Here is a 15101-nt window from a genome sequence, read left to right as displayed (position 1 = left end):
GAGCAACTGAGCATACAAGACATCATAAACCTGAAGCAGACTTCAGCCTCAGTGTGCAGCAGTCAGTCTCATTCTGAGAACAATGACTCCATATAGTTTTGAAGTGAATGTGGGTGGAGTAAGAAAATATTCAGCAGGAAATAATTCTTGCACCAAATCTGATCTAAAGGTGAGCAAGGAAATTGATAGCTGAGGTCGGCCCTAGGTGCCAATACACTAGTTGACTCATTTAATTAGCTCAGAATTGTAACTAAAATAAAATTTACTCTTTTTCCACTCTTCTGTATCTCTGGTTTTACTTATCCTCTCTGTTCAGTCCTTATCCTGGTCTTTTCCATCCCAGTTTTTGTCTGTCTCCTCAAGTCCATCTTTTCTCATTTTCCTGTCTTCCTTTCATTTCATCAGCCTCTTTTTTTTTATTGTTCCCAGTCTCTATCCTCTGGTCAGTCCATCTCTGCGGCTGCCCCCTGCCCCATTTCTTCAGTTTTCTTTCCATCTCCCTATGTCTCCCCCCCCCCATCCCAATCTCCACTTCAACATCTCTCTCCTGCCCATCTCCCTGTATGTTTCTACTCTCCTCACTCCATCTCTGTCTTGTTTTTCTTTCCCTATATACTCTAACTCTCAACACTTTCCATCTCGTTTTTTCTTCTCTCCTCACATTACCCATCTCCTCGCTTCCCCTCTTCATCCCTTCCCTTTTCTGATTCCATCCGTTTCCTCTCTCTTCTCCATCTTTCCATTCACCCATGAGTTCTCTCTTCCCCCCCCCCTCCCATACAGCCATAATCCATCTCCTCTCATCCCCCCCTTTCTCTGCACTTCCCTCTCAGCATCTATATCCCCCCTCCTACCTTTCCCGGCCTGCTCCTACAGGCAAGTAGCATGAGCTCATGCCACAGAAGCTTCTCTCCTATTTATTTTTGTTTGAAACAGGAAGCAAGGAGCACTGGATTGCTCTCAGCACTACCATGACCTGCGTTCATTCTACCACTCCATGCTGCCTTGGAAGCAGGATGGGAGAGGATGGAAGAGTACAGAGGCAGATGCCAAGTTCAAGTCTCCAAATGCATTCCCAGTCTGCCTGAGTCTGGTGCAACCAAAGTTACAGCCTGTGTCTGATCTTGTGTCTAAATGAAGTGTATAACACTGAGATGACTAGACCACAGAAAGCAGATTTTTCTCTGCAGAGGTTTGAGTGGGGAGAATGGAAATGGCTGACTTGCAGTCAACCTTAAAGAGGTTTTGGAATGGTTCCTATGACTATGGGACAGCTCATTTCTAGTGGTGCATCTGTATCAGTTAACCCAAATTCCCCTTAATTTTCTGCAGCCAATGGGTGCACTGCCGGCATTACAGGCTCAACCACTTTGTAACTGCTGAATCTTTCCACACAATTTATTATGGATTTCTTTGGACCGATTTTGGCAGAATTCCCCTGGAATATTTTTGCTTTATCTCTTCACTGGTCTTAAGTCTCCCTCATGGTTTACTGTTTCTGGAAGGACATACAGCTGATAGCAGGGTCCAGAACATATAGAATGCAATTTCCACAAAAAGAAAAACACAATAGACAAGCAAACTACAGAGAAAAGAAAAGATAAAGAGAAGTCTGAGCATTGCAGAATTTGCCATATTCTTGTGCCTGCATTTTTCCAGTAGCCATGGTTATAAATTCTGAGAAGCATGGTAAAGTAGCTGGGCTCCCTCATACACCAGTGCTGTTAAATACCAGTATATCCTAAACTGTCTTCTGCTGGGGACTTCTCTGGTACCAAAACAGCAAAAAATCCCCAAACCCTCCTACAGTCACCCAAAAGTTTACTTTTAACCCTACAGAATAAAATAAAATCCAGCCCCTAAAGGCTGCAAAAGGAAAAAATACAGCCAGCAGTAAAAAGAAAAATCTCTCTTTCTCTCTCTCTCTCTCTCTCTATATATATATATATATATAAACACTCCATAGACCAGCCAGAAAAAAATAAATTATACAGCTATTGGTATAAAAAGATGTTTTTTAAATGCTGTACCACCATAAAATGAATCAATCTTACTGTTTTGAGTGGCAGCTCCGAGCACACTGCTTCACACTAGAAGGATGGGCTGTTAAACCCCCCCAGAGGTTTTTCACCCTTACTTTGTTTTACCTCTTCACTTCTGCCTTTATTCTGTGCCTCTTCCCCTTCATTTCATCTCCTTTCAGTATCTCATTACCTACTCCCATTTCTTTTGCTCCTCCCCCCCCCCCCCCCCCCCCCCCTTCCCAGCTGTGCTCTCTTCTCTCATCCTCTCTCCTCGGCCCCCATCTTTTTTTCTTATACCCATACTTCCTCCTTTCCATGCTCCTCCCCCAAGCCAAAACTCTTCCTCCCAATTCCCCCTCCCAGAACATCATCTCCTAGCACCCATCTATCAGCCTCTCAACCTATCAAGCCATCTTCTATCACTGGCGCCCTGCCCAGCTCCTCCCTATTGCCCCTCCATCTCCTTCTCTCACCCCCCTCCTACCTTTCTTTATGGCAGCATCATTGCAAGGACAGTGAAAGAGCTGTGCTCTCTGTACCCACGGCCAACCTGGCTCCACCAGGTGTGTGTGTCCTGCTTCGGTGCACTCATGCTACTACTGTTACTATTCCTGAACTTCGAGGCTGCAACACTGCTGGCTCTCTTCTGCTCCACAGCACTAAAGCTGTTCTAGGGCCTGGCAGACCTGGCAGCCTTGCCGTAGGCAGGAAAGGGGGGTCCTACCCATAGCTCCTTTCTCCTCCGTGCTGTGCAGACTGCTGGAATCTGATGGATCTCTGCGCACCCAGAGCTTCACAAACCTTGCTCTCTGACACTAGTCTTGTTAAAAAAAAAACAGGCTCTTAAGAGCTCCTCAGCTGGAGAACTCTGCTCTCTTCAGGAAGCCAGGAATTTTGAGGGGCAGATTCTTAAATGTCACAAAAATAATTGGGCAAAAAAAAACCCAAACCTGCACTCTTGGATTAGGAGTAGAAACCTAACATCCTTGTACAACTCATTTTATTTGCATCCAATTTGGCATTTTTATTAGGTAATGGAACATGCATGCAAATAAGCCCATTAAAATCAAAATTAATTCTACTGAGCTCACTAGGGATTAATGCTGGATGTACTTGGTGGGTTATAGTGGGCCAATTAATGCAGGAAAACTAACTGTACCTTTCATTTGCGTACTGGTGGCCCACATTAACACGCACCACTGCTGGAACTGTAGTGCCCTCCACCCCCCGGACTGTAATTGCATCATTGCCTCTCCTTTCTCCAGAAGTCATGCAGGCCCTTTGTGGCCCGTCGCCCCCTCCCATCAATCCTCCCAGACTCCACTACTAATGTCCACTGGTCCCTGGAAGTCTTCCGGGGTAATCGATGAGACTGTAAGTGGAGGCCTAGGGGATCTGGGCATAAAGACCCATGTGCCTGTTGGGGGGAGAGGGACGTCACCAGGGATTCCATGCCTCTTCCAGGAGAGGAGGTATCAAAAGGGGGTTGGTAACCCACGTCACTTCTGAGGGGGCAGAGTGGGAAGAACCGTGATGGCCCAAAGGTCCTCAGGTGATGAGAGGAAGGGGGCATGGTTCTGGGCTCAATCACTCCTTCGCTTTTCAGCAAGGGGGCAGGGAGCCCTTCCCTTGTGCTAAGTGCATGGCTAATTCCACAAGCATTTGGGAAGTGCGGGGGCAACATGTGAGCGCAATAAATGTGCTGGGATACACATTTTCTTATGTTCAGCATGCTGCGCTTGAAAGGATATTTAACACTGGTGCTGATGGCTGAAATGTCATGATGCCGACAGCTGGCATATTTAGCATTAGTGCTTATAGCCAAAAACCTCTTAACCACAATGCAACAGGGGTTAGAGGCTATTTGCAGAAAGCACATGCAAAACCCTGTCTGAAACAAAAAACAAATCCTGTGTCTTTGTTCTACATAAATGCACAGCGAGCAGGATGGAGAATCAGTCTCGGCCTGTTCAACCTAAGCCGGAAATGAGCCAGTTTTGTTTAATCACCCAGGGCGTAAATCTATGCTCTCCCACACATTTTGCAAATGGTTTCAAAAACACTTTTTAAATGGTGCGTCTCCTGAGACTGCTGGCGAAGACCATGACTTACCGTTTTCATCGACTGCAAGGACACATGCTCCTTTGCCTAGCAACTCCTCCACAACCATCTTTAAGCCATTCCGTGCAGCAATATGGAGAGGTCTACAAAACAAAGCAAGCGCATGCACATGGGCTTTGGCGGGAACACTGGGCTCTTGCCCACTGTCTTAACGGTTCCAGATGATTACTAGTTCTTAGGGATGTGCAGCTGGAAACGAAATGAAAGAAAAACAAATGAAATGCCATTTGTTTTCTTTCATTTCATTTCATACTGCCACCATAAAAATATGAAAACGGTCATCATTTTAAAATAGCCACTCTGGCTTCCTCTTATCCTCAGAGGGTCTCCCACTTCTTGCAGGTCCCCCCAGACTCCTCCTAACCATATTTTAAGCTAGGTCCCCTTTCCGGGGAGGAGCAATCCTTAAGTCACTCCTGATCTGCTGGTGCTGTTTCTCATAATGGCACAGTTACATCAAAATTGTTTGGTGCCATTTTGTTATTTGGCAAAGGCCAGAACCATTATGAGAAATAGCATTGGCAGGGAAGCAGTGACTGGGGATGGCCTGGCTTAAAGTATGGCGTGAAGGAGTGTATACAAAAGACCCACAGAACACCTTAAACGACTGGCTCCAGGTATGTGCCCAGTCCACCACATACCTGAAGGGAATCTTGGTCTCTGGGCATTTTCCTGAGGAGGGGGAATAAGTAAGCAGGCCCCAGAGGGAATAGGGTGGCTCCAGATAAAAGAAGGAAACAGGAACTACACCAGAACTGTAACTGTTACATTTCTGTTCTAAGCACTGCTGAGGTAAGCAGGTCTTTTTGTTTGCTTTGTCTGTAAATAATAAAAGTTTTGGTGCACGAACAGCCAGAGTCCAGACTCCTCTGTCCTTGTCCCAACCAAGAAGCCTCTCCCCAAGGCCTTACATATGGTAAGAGGGAGTCTAGGCAGGGCCTGTGTGGACCTATGGCAGATGGTAAAGAGTCTGGGAGGAGTCTACGGAGGAGAAGGTAACAGCTTGAGTTGGTTTTAGCATGCGCTACTGTACAATAATGCATGCAAAAACCAAACACAAAAAATCCCAATACAACTCAAACAAAACTACTCTCATGAAAAAAATAAAATGAATAATATTTTGCTGCATACCCCTACTAGTTCTATATTATGCCTGCAGAAACATGTACTCTATAGATTTCTCTCACCTGGCCTTTTTCTTTAGTTACATTGTTATATCTACATATTTAGGATCAAAACTGTTAACAAGATTCTAGTATTGCTCATGCCCCCCAGCTTTCTTTCAAAGTTTGGAGGCATGCAAACACTTGCAAAGGGGTTCTGCTTCGTTTTAGATTCCACAAACCGTGAACTCTCTCAAACCCTACTATCCGCTCCTCATGTTAAAATCCATGTAAGAAAAGAAGAGTGGAAATAGAAGCTGATCACTACTTACGTCTGTAATGCATTATTTGTTGCATTAATAAGGCTTTGCTCCTGTATCTTGTCAAGTATCAACAAGGCACATTTTTCATGACCCTGAAAGTATAAAGCCAGAAGCAGAAATCCTTCAAGTCAAATCTATTCTGATTAAACAGCATCTTAATTCTAATGCACAGTCCTCTGAAAACCTCAAGACATGGTTCTTGACTTGTGCTTTTTAACAGTGTTGGTAGCTGAGGGCCAGCCCAGTGGCTCTCTAGCAGGTCTTTCGTTCCCTGGGTTAGCAGGGGCTAGGGATGCTGCGGAGGCTGGGTTCACAGCCCGTCAAGGAGTCAGTTGCTGCATAAAGGCAATGCCTAGTGACCAGATTCAGGACCTAAGATTGCAGGGTTCCCAAATGAGCCCTAGCACACGGCTCCCAGCTGAAGACTGTCGCTGCAGCAACAGGACTAAAGTAAGCTGGGAGGAGAAATTAAAAAGGGAGAAAATCTCCAGTCAGCGGTGAATGAAGTCTCATGGCCCCCAATCCTGGCCCTGATTCTAGCTGAATTGGAAATCCAAAGAAGCAGGAGGAAACTGCAAAACAATATTCGTTTTTCCGACTGAAAATTGGTATTTATGCAAAAGGTGGAACAGGCAGGCCACAGACCGGGCCCAGGCAAACAAACACTCTTCAGACTCTTAAACCTGAATCTGTAGCACCTCTCCCATCACCACATGCTCACCTTAGCTGAGTTTTGGTTTTCACTGTATACTATCTGCTCCAGGTGTTTGTACCCAGCCTTGTAAAAGAAGGGGGCAATTTTCAAAATGGTGTAAACTTGCCGCTAGCACTCTCTTTCTCTGTGGGCAGAATTTTGCCTTGGAAATGATGTCTGCCTGCATACATTTCCTTCCCCACCTAAACACAGCCCGGAGAATGCCTCCTCCCACGTGGGGAACAACGCGCAGGCTTTTAGCCATGTAGTAGGTGGGAGGTATTCAGCCGGCCAATTTCCCAGTGGAAATCGCTTGGAAAATCCCCCCTCAGAGCATAACCCAAGATGTGAATCGACTGTCTCCTTGCCAAGAACTTCCAGTTTCAGACTGGGCTGTGGATCTGAGGTAGAGAGAATGCGTTGCAAAGCTCTGAAAACGAATGTAACAAAACTTAAGTGCAGGCCCGACAAAATGAATCACAGAACTTTCAAGAACGGAGGTGAATGCAGGCCAAAAAATTTAGTGTCATTTTGTTTCATGATGTTTGGGGTCAAATTTATGTATCGTTCAGGGGGGTTTTTTTGTTGGGGTTTTTTTAAGTTTCAGAAAATAGTGCGTGCTATTTTCTGAAACGTAAAAACAAAGAAAAATGGAAAAAAAAACAAAAACGATCGGCCCTTACCGCTATCCCACCCCAACTGTCTCAAACATCTCAGGAGGTCTCTTGAGATCCCTATCCCACTTCCCTGCCACTTCTAGATGCTGAAATTTACCCAAAAAAAAAAGGTTTCAGCTATGCCAATCACAGCTCCTGCCCGCAACCCTCCCATTTGTTGTAAAATAGCCCCCCCCAGTCCACCTTCCAGATCTTCCTAGACATACCAAATCTGTCCTTGTGGTCGAGTGGGGGTCCAGAACAAACCTTATGCTCTGGACCCGGTGACCACCATTTTCCAAAATGGTGCCAGCCAGATCTTTGCGCCTATCACATTACAGGAGCTGCCAGCGCCATTTTGGAAAATAGCAACCACTGGCTCCAGAGTATAGCAGTTGCTCTGGGCCCCAGTAGACCACCAGAGCAGAATTGATAAGTCTAAAGGGGATTCAGAAAAGTAGATTAGGGTGGGGGATTGCAGGTGGGAGGCTTCCAGGGTCTTATTTTTCAACAAAGGAAAAGGGTAGGTAGTGGGATCTGTACCCGTCAAAGACTGAAACCTTTTTTAGGGGAATTGGTGCACTATTTCTGAATAGTGTGCACTATATGCAAATAGGTAATTGTCAAAAGCTTTTATGGGTGTAAATAGGCTTTTGAAAATTGCTTTTACACACAAAACTCCTTTGAAAATTCGCCCCATAGTGCGCACTATTTGCAAACTAAAAATGATTAAATGCACATTCCTGACACACAGGTCTTGTGTCATTGATGACCGCACCTTGAATACTGTGTACAATTCTGGTCGCCGCATCTCAAAAAAGATATAGTTGCGATGGAGAAGGTACAGAGAAGGGCGACCAAAATGATAAAGGGAATGGAACAGCTCCCCTATGAGGAAAGGCTGAAGAGGTTAGAGCTGTTCAGCTTGGAGAAGAGACGGCTGAGGGGGGATATGATAGAGGTCTTTAAGATCATGAGAGGTCTTGAACGAGTAGATGTAACTCGGTTATTTACACTTTCAAATAATAGAAGGACTAGGGGGCATTCCATGAAGTTAGCAAGTAACACATTTAACACTAATCGGAGAAAATTCTTTTTCACTCAACGCACAATAAAGCTCTGGAATTTCTTGCCAGAGGATGTGGTTAGTGCAGTTAGTGTAGCTGGGTTCAAAAAAGGTTTAGATAAGTTCTTGGAGGAGAAGTCCATTAATAGCTATTAATCAATTATACTTAGGGAATAGCCACTGCTATTAATTGCATCAGTAGCATGGGTTCTTCTTAGTGTTTGGGTAATTGCCAGGTTCTTGTGGCCTGGTTTTGGCCTCTGTTGGAAACAGGATGCTGGGCTTGATGGACCCTTGGTCTGACCCAGCATGGCAATTTCTTATGTTCAGCTCTGAACCCTCATCTATAGCAATGAAATGCCAGTGAGCTAAAAGGAAAACCTCACAAAACTGATTTTTGTTTCCTTTTATGTACTGCAGATAGCTTCTACAATGAATCTATATTTTTTATGCCTGGCATCCCTGTCTGTAATTTAGATGTTTCCTTTAAGTCCATTTTCATCAGTTCTGTAAATCTAGTTTTGCTCCATTACAGGCAGATCTAATGCTGCCTCCCAGTACACTGAGGGTAGGTGAGTGAAATGGTTAAAGGTGAGTTTGTATCGTTCCAGAGCAGTCAGAAACAGGTCTGTGCTTCAGAGCAGGCAGAAGCTATCATTTCTGCTGCTGGCTGCAGTTTAGAAATGTCACAGTATTTCATAGCTTTTCAGATCATATCCTCTCTTAAGAGATACCTACAGTCAACAAGTTCCTAGAGGTCAGCCTTTCTGTCTCAGGGTTTCTGCTGCCCTCTCTGACTGTACCCAACATGACATATATATCTCATTCATCACTGTGTACCAAAGCATTGCATGAGTCACAGGCATTAGGAAACCAAAAGAGCATCCTCCAGTCCCACTCTCACTACTCTCTATATTTTCAGATTTTAGTCAGATGAGACCCCATAAAATGTGGAACATATTTGAGGATCCTGACCATGGAGACTAAGGCTTTCAAGTTTGTTGTCCATTTTGCCCAACAGTCTCCTTCTGCTCCTCTTGGGCTTCCATCTCAATTGGAACCAGCCTCTGTTTTCTATTATTATTTGATTTATATTCTGATTTCAGTACTTCAAAGCGAATTACATTCAGGTACTGTTGGTGCCCATGACTCTTCATTGAAATTATCGGGTTTTTTTCCATTTTATATCCTCCTCGCAACTCAGACCAGCCATTGCGGTGACAGTTTGCGGCTACTTCTGGATCCCGGCAAACACAGGACCCATGGGCCACCAGGGTGCTGCCACTGCATGACGACTGAGAATGCCACTCCCCAATCTGCCAGAGCCCAGGCATTCTAAATATCCCACTGAAATCAATCATCCTGAGACATAAAGTTATCTCCACCCCCAAGATCCTGCAGCGGACTCACGTCCATTCTCAGAAGGTCAGGGAGTTCTTTTGCAACTGAAAAGGAGAAGTGTTATAAATGGGTCAAATGTACATGACTAATGCAGGGCTGCAGAGTAGAGTTGCCTTGAAATCATGCTATACTACATTCACATGGAACTATTGGTCCTTGGGAACTATTGGTCCCAGAACGGTTGTGCTCAGCCGAGCCCATCGTTTAGCCCCCGTCTGGCCGCGCATTTTTGATGCGCTATTATTACCCCTTATACTGGTAAGGGTAGTAATAGCGCGTCAAAAATGCGCGGCCAACCCCCCCCCCCCGAAACTAATAGCGCTGGCAGTAGTGGGTGACACTGGATTCAAATTTCCCAAACCTGGTGATGTTTGCTTGTCACATGGTTGTCACATTTATCTGGGTATTCAGGTTGAGCAGAGGCAGCATTAATTTCCGACCAGGCACTGGGCAAGTGTACAGTAACGCAGAAAAACTGCTTTTCTATACACCCTCTGACTTAATATCATAACATATTAAGTCGGAGGCCCCCAAAATAAAAAAAAAAAATATTTAAAAAAAAAAAAAAAATCTGCCCACAGGTTGGAAAACGGGACGCTCAACTTTGCCAGTGTCTCCGTTTTCCAAACCTGTGGCTGTCCAGCGGGTTCGACAACTGACGCCGGGTAAAATTAAGCGCGGGCCCTAATTTAAATAAAGAATTTTGTGCCCAGGAAGAGGTGCCTGGGCGCGCGTCAGGAGAGTGGGTGCTCACCTTGGAGCGCCAGCTCTCCCGAGACCTTATTGAATGGCCTGAGTATATGGATGAATGTTTGTGTCCTGTTCCTCTGATATATTGCTGCTAGGTGTCAGGCTAAAGCATCTAAGACAAAAGAGCTTCTAAAACTGTTCTGTATCGGCCTGTTTGTGAGATATTCCCAAGAGCTAGGGCCGCATTTAAGATTTTGGCACCTACAGGGAGAGAAGCGACAGCGATGCCCCTTTGAAGCTGAGTCAGCACATGGCCCTAAAGCAAGCAGGAGGCAGCTTCTCTTTGGCCTGCGAACTCGGTGCCATCAAAATATGGCACCCTAGGCAGTTGCCTACGCCTAAATCTGGGCCTGCCAAGAGCATCTAAGCAAGCTGAAGCACAGGGTTGCTACAAGTCCCCCAAATCTGCATGAGCCATTTCTACACTGCACTCACCCTGCAGACCTAGGAGTGACTAGTTGTGTGCAAATTATTTTGTGTGAGCAACAATTTTTTTTAAACCAGCTTTAGCGTTGCATTTCTGTATATTACAAAGAAAATGTTATGTGAGCGACCATGTAAAACACGCTCAGCTTAGAGGGAACTATGTGTGGTAGTCCCAAGTGCTCTGCTCAACCTGAATACCCAGATAAATGTGACAGCCATGTGACAAGCAAAACATCACCAGGTTTGGAATTTTGAACCCAGTGTCACCCACTACTGCCAGCTGTATGGCTAGTAAAGCTCTTGTACGTACTTTACTGCAAGCTAGGTGCAGAGGTGTATTCAAGTCTTTATCCTTCATAGTCAAGTCAGCCTTGGCACTGTTCACCAGAATATCTGCAACATAGGAAAGCAAGGCAGGAGGTAATAGTTTGACAAAGAGAATACAGCTAAAAATCTGAGTACACAACAAAAACCATGGATACCATCCATTGCAATCTGAGCAGAAACAGATTCTTTACCAGCAACAGAGTGAAGCAAAACAAAACCCATACAGATATCCAAAAATATATCGTGGGGAGGATTAAGATGTATGATACGACAGCAGGCACTTGAGTGCTTACTTCCAATGTGTTAGGGCACCTCGGAGCTTACTGTCAACTGCCATTTGCCAAGATTTAGTGAGTGATAAGGACATATGTAACTGTGGTGGGCTTTGCCTCCTTTAGTTTTTAATATGATCTATGGATAAGACAGGTAAATGGTTACACATTTGTGTATTAATGCATATGAAGCACCATACTTATGATACCTACGCACCCTTTTTATGAGTTCTTCCGTGCATGGGTTTCATAGAGGTCCATGTTCAGTGGGACAGTGAGCGGGAAAGTTACCCAGGTAACCTTACCTGGATATGCGATAGAAGATATTCAAGTAAACGTTCTGCTAAACACACCCAGGTAGCTTTATCAGCCTTATCAGGCTTACCTGGCTAGCAGTGAATAGTGGCGTCACCCGGATACATTTTAGCTGCGTCAGTGGAACGCTCCTAGTCCTGCTTCTTGTGGGTAATGAGTTACCAGAAAAGCAAGGAGAAATTTTCAATTTACTATTTTTTTTCCCGGGTACTCGAAAATTCACCTGGACAAAACTTTTGACCATCGACCTCATGGAGTATACGTTTGCCACACTATTCTGGTTTATACATCATACAACTGAATCCCCTCCACTATATATCTTTGCATTAGCAGATTCTTGCCATCATTCAAAGAAGGGGATAAGTAAAAAAAAAAAAAAAAGATAGACCAAAATGTGTTCTGGGTCCTCAGAGAAGAGGACAGTCAAGATGCATACTGGGATTCTCAGTGTTGCATTCTAATTTGAATATAAAAAGCTACCAAACATGGAGATCCAGCACCCGAAGTGACCTTGAGTAAGTCTGTTCAGTGTTCAACTTGTAGCACATTAAAGAAGGAGCCCTGTAAGCTCATGCTGGATCTTGCATAGCACTATACACACAAATAAAGCTGAGTAAACAGCTTTGTCTTTACATAATGGAGACCTGTATGTTCTTTTTGCTTAGTAGGTTCCCATTAAGTGTCAAGAGCGAGGAGTAGATGTAGAATCAGCGCACTGCTGAGAGTTACCCCATTACTGGTCACTGCTATATTTCCATTAGAAGTTTAAAACTGTAAATCTGAATTTTATGGCATTAAACAAATGGGCCCTAGTTACAAGACCAGTTGTTTCATTATTCCCCCTTTCATACAGGAAGCTTTTTTTTTTATGTACTCTTTCTTTGGCACAGATGAAACTAGTGAGAACTACATTGAAAACTTTCCTCCTCAGCTATGGAATTCCCTTTCTAGGAAACTCTGTCTGGAAACTAAGAGCCCAGTATTCAAGGATATCCAGCTTTCCAACAGGCTGATACAGTACAGTGCGCTCCAACGGCCCGCAGCTCGCAGGTTGAAAACCGTACGCTCAATTTTGCCGGCGTCCGGTTTCCGAACCTGTGGCTGTCAGCGGGTTGAGAAACGACACCGGCAAAATTGAGCGTCGGCTGTCAAACCCGGTGACAGCCGCCGCTCCTGTCCAAAAAGAAGCGCTAAGGACGTGCTAGTGCCCCTAGCCCCTCTTTTTACCGCGGGCCCTAATTTGAATAAATTATTTTTCTGAATCGTGCCCAGGAGAGCGGGCGCTCGTCCGCTCTCCCGCGCCATTTACTGTATTGGCCCCCAAGTGAGCCGGATATAACTTATCTGGCTAACTCATAAGGGATATTCAGTGGCACAGCTATGCCGCTGAATATACCCAGGTAAGTTCTACTCAGCAGGATTATAACTTATTCAGTTAACTTAACTGGATAAGATAAATAGCAGCACTTATCCAGTTAATGTAATCATATGCAAATATAGCTCATGCAGATTAATTGGAGAAATTAATTACATGCTAATTTCGTTTTCCTTAGTGTAGACAGATGGACTCAGGACCAGTAGGTTATGCTCCCCCGCCAGCAGATGGAGACAAAGCAAGCTGACATCACAGTATATATACTGCTGCAGTGACCCCAGCCTGCCAGTATTCTCTTCAAAAGCCACTGTAGACAGACTAGCAAAAAAACGTGATTAAAAACAGTCAACCATAACTGTACTCAACCAACAATAAACACTGAACTCAACTAAGCACATAGGTACCCCAAGCCAGGATGAACACTTACCAGTAATCCCTTGGGATCTGATTCTCCCCAGGATGACTATTGACACAATCAGTTGGCAGCCGGGGGTAGGTAGCTGAGTCCATCTGTCTACACTAAGGAAAACGAAATTATCAGGTAAGTAATTTCTCACAGGACAAGCAGGATGGTTGTCCTCACAAATGGGTGACATCGAGGATGGAGCCCAACCACCGAAAACTTCTGTCAAAGTTTCTGGAACTTTGACTGGCCCCTACTGGGCATGCCCAGCACGGCACTAACCCTGCAGCCAGCAGGGGTCCCCCTTCAGTCTTCTTTTTTCCGCGCAGCAGTAGCCACACGGTTGAGCTCTTACCACATTCCTGACAGGAAACTCTTCTCAAACTTCTTTGAAGTAAAATTCCGCCCCACAGGGGTCCCTCCTCTATCTAAATCTAGCCCGCGGTGTTTCGGTATGTTTTTTGCCGTTTTTCGCCGATTACCGTCGAGTTTGGTCTTCACGGCCTGCTAGCCGTCGACCGTCCCGCGGCTAAATTTTTGGTCAATGGCCCTGGCGTCGGGGTTCCGTCGGTGCCCAGATTGTACGCGCACCATGTCTATCACAGACCCTCACAGAGTCTGTGTATTATGTTTAGGGAGTGAGCATGATGTCCTGACTTGCACCAAATGTGCCCTTATGACACCAAACGGTCGCAAAGCCAGAATGGAGAAGATGGGACTCCTTTTCCATGCTCACACTCCGACACTCCGTCCGAGCCGCCACCGAAGAAGTCTCGATCAGAAGTGGCACCGTCCACCTCTGTTTCTGAGACACTGAGGCAACCCTCTCCCCATCGGGGTTTGGGAGCCGCGATTCCACCGGTGACGGTGGTCCCTCTGGCTCAGCCTCAGCCTCCCTCTTCTGCGGAGCCGGGTATTGTTACCCCAGGTCTCCGGGAAGAACTGGACCGGCTGGTCCAGGAGGCCATCGACAAAGCGATGCAACGGTTCCAGACTCCTTCGGCACCGACTCCGCCACCGAGAGTGGAACCAGTCACTGACCCGATTCCAGCAGCGCTGGCACCGCTGCTCGCCCAGATGGAAGCGCTCATGACCGCCCTTCCATTGGTGATACCTGGGTCACCGACAGCACCGGTGCGCTCCCCGATGTCAATTTCATCGGGAGCAGAAACACCATATCGAATTCCTCCTTCGGGAGTAGTCCCAACGATGCCGTGTCGTCCATCGCCACCGATACATTCCTCCGGGGCGATACGCACATCAGCTCCATCGATGCCTTCGATGCCCGCACCAATGCCTCCGAAGGTATTTTCGATGCCTCCAGTGATTCCTTCGGGATTCTCGGAGCCTCAGCCGGGACCTTCAGGTATCCAACCCCCTCGTGGTCCTACAGGTCAACAACCTGACCCTTATGACACCTGGGGTGATGATACTTCCACAGATACCGATGATTTACCTTCACCACCCTCTCCTGCTGAAAGCAGAAAGCATTCTCCCCCTGAGGACCTCTCTTTCACAAATTTTGTGAAGGAAATGTCGGAATTGGTCCCTTTTCAGCTTCAATCGAAGCAAGATGACAGGCACCAAATGATGGAATTACTCCAATTTTTGGATGCCCCAAAAGTCATCACTTCCATTCCAATTCATCAGGTTTTTCTAGACCTTCTAAAAAAGAATTGGGAAACTCCTGGATCTGTTGCTCCAGTAAACAAAAAAGCTGACTCTACTTACCTTGTACAGTCAGCACCTGGTTTTCAAAAACCACAGCTAGACCACCACTCTGTTGTGATAGAGTACGCTCAAAAGAAAGCTAAAAGAATGAAGCCATACTCATCCATACCTCCT

The 15101-nt window shown here is 45.6% G+C and overlaps 1 protein-coding gene across 4 annotated transcripts in view; it reads right to left on the bottom strand.

Annotated features, from left to right (window-relative positions):
* The window catches only part of ANKRD44 (ankyrin repeat domain 44), a 427478-nt gene that overhangs the window by 57422 nt on the left and 354955 nt on the right, over positions 1-15101 (bottom strand). For all 4 annotated transcript variants that reach the window (XM_029606056.1, XM_029606057.1, XM_029606058.1 and 1 more), the window contains 3 exons: positions 10875-10957; positions 5581-5663; positions 4137-4228 (listed from right to left, as the gene is read on the bottom strand). In XM_029606056.1, coding sequence (XP_029461916.1) covers positions 4137-4228; positions 5581-5663; positions 10875-10957 — 258 coding nt within the window. The remainder of the gene's footprint in view (positions 1-4136; positions 4229-5580; positions 5664-10874; positions 10958-15101) is intronic.

This window comes from Rhinatrema bivittatum, chromosome 6, assembly GCF_901001135.1.
Source record: "Rhinatrema bivittatum chromosome 6, aRhiBiv1.1, whole genome shotgun sequence".
Classification (NCBI taxonomy): Eukaryota; Metazoa; Chordata; class Amphibia; order Gymnophiona; family Rhinatrematidae; genus Rhinatrema; species Rhinatrema bivittatum.
This window is presented reverse-complemented; position numbering and strand designations above follow the sequence as displayed.